Source organism: Rhincodon typus, chromosome 44 (genome assembly GCF_021869965.1).
Source record: "Rhincodon typus isolate 14 chromosome 44, sRhiTyp1.1, whole genome shotgun sequence".
In the NCBI taxonomy this organism is placed as follows: domain Eukaryota; kingdom Metazoa; phylum Chordata; class Chondrichthyes; order Orectolobiformes; family Rhincodontidae; genus Rhincodon; species Rhincodon typus.
The window spans coordinates 1,588,902-1,594,472 of record NC_063375.1 but is presented as its reverse complement, the minus strand read 5'-3'; the positions used below and the strand labels follow the sequence as shown (position 1 = coordinate 1,594,472).

The window sequence follows — 5,571 nt, the reverse complement described above, 5'->3', positions numbered from 1 at the left end:
CTCCCTCCCCCGCACCTCTCCCTCTATCTCTCTCTTCCCCCCTCTCTGTCCCTGTGCGTCGCTCTCTCTCTCTCTGTCTCCCCCTGCACACCACTCTTTCTCCGTGTCTCTCTCACTGCACACCATTCTCTCGCTCTTCCTGCACGCCACTCTCTCTTCCCTTGCGCACCACTCTCTCTCACTGCGCCCCTCGCTCTCGCTCTCGCTCTCGCTCTCCTCCTCCCACTGCTCAGCTCTCTGGCTCTCCCTGCATGCCCCCCCTCTCACCATGCACCTCTCCCCCTCTCTCCATGCACCCTTCTCTCCGTCCCTGCGCCTCCCTCCCGCCCCTCTCCCTCTCTGTCATTAAACCCCATGCGTTTCTCACTCTCACCCCAGTGCACCCCTCCCTCTCACTGCCACGTGCACCTCTCTCACCTTCCCTCTTTCTCTGCCCCACTGCAGCCCCCTCTCTCCCCCTCTGTGTACATCCCACCTCTCCATCTCTGTCTCGTTCTCTCTTCCCCCTCCCCACCACCCCCATGCCTCTCTCACTCTGCTGCATCCCCTCTCCCTCTGCCTGTGCCCCCTCTCTCTCTGTGCCTGACCCCTCTCTCAGTCCCTGCATGCCTCAATCTCTCTCTGTCTGTGTCTCTGTCTCTGTCTATGTCTCGTGCTCTCTCCCTCTTTGTTTATGTCTTTCTTGGTCTCTATCTCCCTCCACCCATCGTTGTCTCCCTCGCTCTCTCTCGCTGTCGCTCGCTCTCTCGCTCGCTTTCTCTCTCTCTCTCTCTCTCTCTCGCTCGCTTTCTCTCTCTCTCTCTCTCTCGGTCTCTCTCTGTGCATTTCTCTCTCCCTCTCTCTCCATCTCCGGATTAATGAGTTCTCTCTCTCTGTGTACAGGTTGGTGAAGAGACCCTGAGGGATGAGGTGACCATTAGGACACTATCAGTCACAATGCTGTATGTAAGTTCACAGGCTGAATTCCCTGACCCCTTCATTGTAGCTTGCCTGTCGCTGAGCCTCCCCCTCACCCTGAACCCCTTCCATATCGTTCCCAACTGTCTCCCTGAGCACCCCTCCCTCATCTCCCTCAGCATGATCCTATCATTTCCTTTGTCCATTTACTCTCTCCTTCTCCCCAAAATCCTGTCACCACCCGTCTCTGAACCCGCTCCCTCCTTCTGTTAACCCCGCTCCACCCCCTCGCCTCCTCCCCTCTTTCCCCTCCTCTCTCACCCCTCACCACTCCCCTCCCTCATCCCTCCCCCCCACCCTTTTCTCACCCCGTTTCCCCCCCACCCCTTCTCTCACCCCCTCCCCTCCCCTCCCTCCGCCTCTCTCCCTTTCATCTCTCCCCTTGTCACCTGTCACCCCTGCCCCTTCCGCCTCTCTCCCCTCCCACCTCCCCTCTCACCTCTCTCCCCTCCTCCTCCTCTCTCACCCGTCCTCTCCGCTTACCCTCCCAACCACACTCCTGTCGCCCCTCTTTCCCATCCCTCCCCTAACCCTCCTACCCCTCCGTCCGCACCTCCGCCTCTCACCCTCCGTCCTTCTCGGTCCCTCCTTTTGCCACTAACCCCCCCCCCCCCCACCACCACCTCTCGCCACCCCCCCCGACCTCTCGCCCCACTGCTTCGCGCCCTCTCCCCCGCCTCGCACCACCCCCCTCCTGCCTCGCGCCCCCTCTTCCTCTTGCCTACCCCTTCTCAACCCTCCACCCATTCGCGCACTCCCCGCCTGCCCCACTCCCTCTCGCCCCACCCTCTCACCCTTCCCCCCTCTCCCCTCCCACACTCAAAAACCATCTCCCACCCTCAATGCTGTCCCCACTCCCCGCTCCCCGCCCCCACCAAACTCCCCTCCCCACTCACTCACCAGGAACCTGGGTCCATTCCTCCATCACAGGAAATATTCTATCTCCATTGACATTCTCCCTCTCTCTCTCCCCTCATCCCCTCCCCTTCTCACCCCTCTCCCTCCAACTCGTTTCTCCACCCTCAACTGTCTTCCACCCCCTCGTCCTCTCCCTTCCTCCTGCTCACCAGTTCCCTGGTTGCCCTCCTCCATCACACGAAACAGTCTATCTCCATTTACCTTGTCAAACTCCTCGATGAAATCAATGTCCTTCATCTGTGTTATACTGTGGGGTTGATGGGGGATGCGGAGAGAGAGACAAGTCTGGACTGACCACCCCACCCTTCTGAATTTCACCATTTCAACTCCCAGGGGTAAAGAGGGCAAAGTCAAGGGATCCCAGTGGATGAGCTGAGCCAGGGTGAGGTTTCTGAGTTGGCATGGGGAGGATTGCGGTAGGACTACCATCTCTGTCTGACGTGGGAAACTCTGCTTATATGGGGATAGGCTGCTGAGAAGGGACCAGGGACATAATAGGGTTAGATACAGAGTAAAGCTCCCTCTACACTGTCCCCACATCAAACACTACCAGGGACAGGGACAGCACGGGGTTAGATACAGAGTAAATCTCTCTCTACACTGACCACCTTCACACACTCCCGGAACAGGGACAGCACGGGGTTGGATACAAAGTAAAACTCCCTCTACACTGTCCCCCCATCAGGATGTGGATCAGCGATCAGTTGTCCAGTTCCAGTACACTGCGTGGCCCGATCACGGCATTCCAAAAGATTTTGACTCCCTCTTGGAGATGATCGACCTGATGCACAAGTGGCAGGGATCGCTGACGTCCCCCATCTGCGTCCACTGCAGGTAGGGCTAGCTAATGGTGATGGGGGAAGATTATAGCACCGGCACAACTTCCCTTCGAGCCACTCCTCCCCCAATCGGTAGGCAGATGGAGAGACGGATGTGAGACGCCACAGGGAACGTGTGCAGTGGGCTGCGTTGCTGCCGCTCCCTCGGCGCCAACCCTCCGACAGCGCCCGCTCCCTCGGCGCCGACCCTCCGACAGCGCCCGCTCCCTCGGCGCTGACCCTCCAACAGTGCCTGTACCCGCCACTCCAAGTCTGTTACACAGGAACAGGAGGCAGACCGCCTTGAGCCTCGACATTTGGAGCAGGGTTGAGGGTGGAGAGAGAGAGATTCCGACTCATATCCCACTGTGTGTGAGGAATGGAATCTACCTCCACTGGACCCTCTTGGATACCTTAGTCGGATCCTTGGTTGGATCACCCACCCTGATCTCTGATATTCAGGGTCCTAGCAGGTGATTGAAAGGGTTCCAGAGCTGCTGAGACTACGGAGAGAGGGGGTTAACAGGTAGAAGCTAAGTGGGGAGTAATGTCGTGTTGGTCATGAGTAATCTGGAGTTTCTCTGGCAGTGCGGGATGTGGAAGAACTGGTGTGATCTGTGCCGTCGACTATGTTCGCAGTATGCTGCTGAGGAAGGTGAGCTCAACTTTCAACCCAGCATCAGAATCTTTTCCACCCCTCCCCCACCATTCCCATCTGCCTGTGGCCTAGAGAATAGCCATTCAGTCCTCTTTCAATCCTCAAACTAATCCCACTGCCCCGCTCTCTCCCCATAGCCCTGTATCCATCCCCAAACTAATCCCACTGCCCCGCACTCTCCCCATAGCCCTGTATCGATCCCCAAACTAAACCCACTGCCCCGCTCTCTCCCCATAGCCCTGTATCCATCCCCAAACTAATCCCATTGCCCCGCACTCTCCTGATAGCGCTGTATCGATTTCCCCAAACTCATTCCCCTTCCCATTATGTGCCTTGCCGATTGCCGGCTCTCTATATCCAGTCTGGAATCCCTATTTCCAGTCAACAAATGGCAACATACTTTGTGAGGTGGCGAAACGATTGCTGTCGGGAAACTGAGGCTGTGTTGTTGTCGTGTCGAGAGACCCTTTGCTTTCTGATTCATTTGGGACTCAGGACTGGCGCTGGGCGTGAAGAGAGACTGGGTCAGTTAGGGACTATGTCTGGGGTTTAGAAGAATGAGGAGGAAGGAATCGTGTAAAACCTATAAAATTCTAACAGGACTTGGCAGGGGGTTGGGGGAGGGGGCAGGGGTGTACACAGGAGGGAGGTTCCCTTGCGGGGTGTGAGTCCAGAACTTGGAGAGGGGGTGTCACTGCCTAAAGGAGACGGGGTAGGACTGGCGAGAAATGTCTTCACCCAGCGAGTGGGGAGTCTGTGGATTTCTCCGCTACAGAAAGCGGTCAGCGCCGGAACGTAGAATGTTTTCGGGAAGGAGTTGGATATAGTTCTTCAAGCTAAAGGGAGGAAGTGGGAACAGGGCGCTATGTTGGATGATCAGCCACGATCCTGTTGAATGGTGGAGCAGGCTCGAGGGGCTGAATGGCCTACTGCTGCTCCTGTGTGTTTTTTAAAATTCAGTCATGGGATGTGGGCATCACTGTCTGGGCCAGCATTTATTGCCCAGAGGGCAATTAAGTCAACCACATTGCTGTGGGTATGGAGTCATGTGTAGCCCAGACCAGGTAAGGATGGCAGTTTCCTTCCCTAAAGGACATTAGTGAACTAAGTGGGTTTTTCCTGACAATCATAGTCATCATTAGATTCCATATTTTCATTGAACTTGGATTCCACCATTTGCCGCGGCAGGATTTGAAACCAGGTCCCCAGATCATTGCCTGGATCCCCAGATTATTCATCCAGCGATAATGCCACTCTGCCAATGCCTGCCACATGTCGACGTTTCAGAGACCATTGCCCTCCCAAAAAGCCACCGGAGGGATCGCTGAAGTCCGTTTGATTAGCAGTGGAGGGGTCCCTGGACTTTCTTGGTTGATCTGGGGCAAGGTGAGGCATTAGGAAGGTCGCTGAAGCTCCCTTCTCTGTTACAGGTGATTAGCGAAGACTTTGCCGTAATGGACATCGTGAAGGAGATGCGACGACAGAGACCGGCAGCCGTGCAGACTAAGGTGAGTGCGGACATCGATTTCCGCCCCCCCCAACACCGGCCCCCACCTCCCAGCACCATTGTGTACAGGGTGAAGCTCCCTCTACTCTTTTAAACTGGAAGTAAAGCTCTCTGCACACTGTCCCCTATCAAACGCTCAAGGCCAGGACAGCACGGGGTTAGATACAGAATAAAGTTCTCTCTACACTGTCTCCCCCATCAAACACTCCCAGGACAGGGGGTTTGGATACAGAATAAAGCTCCCTCTACACTGCTCCCCCCACCCCCATCAAACACTCCCAGGACAGGGACAGCACAGGGTTAGCTCTCACTACACTGTCCCCATCATCTCCCTCCCTTGCCCCTCAGTGCCCAAGTTTTCCACCCACACTCCCTAGGCCAATGAAGAGCTAGACGACCACACCACAGCGCCCCCCACTGAGTAATTTGTCTCCTCCTCACAGGATCAGTATGAGTTTACCTATCGGATTGTAGCCGAGATGTTTCAGAGAGAGCTGGAAGCTGCTGATCACGATTATGAAAACTTGGAGGAGGTAGGAGCTACTTTTGGTGAACCACCCCGCTCTCCCCATTCTCGGCATTGTCATAAATTAGAGCACGGATTATCTCCCGGAGTTCACATTTCTCCCTTACCTTCTCACTCTTATTCTCTCTGGCTCTCTACCTCACACTATCTCTCCCTCTCTCTTTCCCCCACCTATCTCTACAGTCTG

General features: G+C 55.9%; 1 protein-coding gene across 1 annotated transcript in view; it reads left to right on the top strand.

Moving 5' to 3' along the window:
- The first annotated feature begins 885 nt into the window (after positions 1–885).
- LOC109937050 (tyrosine-protein phosphatase non-receptor type 18-like) overlaps positions 886–5,571 on the top strand; it is a 9,966-nt gene continuing 5,280 nt past the window's right edge. Inside the window, exons 1-5 of the mRNA XM_048619878.1 lie at positions 886–945; positions 2,561–2,709; positions 3,282–3,348; positions 4,782–4,859; positions 5,302–5,391. Coding sequence (XP_048475835.1) covers positions 937–945; positions 2,561–2,709; positions 3,282–3,348; positions 4,782–4,859; positions 5,302–5,391 — 393 coding nt within the window. The 5' untranslated portion in view covers positions 886–936. The remainder of the gene's footprint in view (positions 946–2,560; positions 2,710–3,281; positions 3,349–4,781; positions 4,860–5,301; positions 5,392–5,571) is intronic.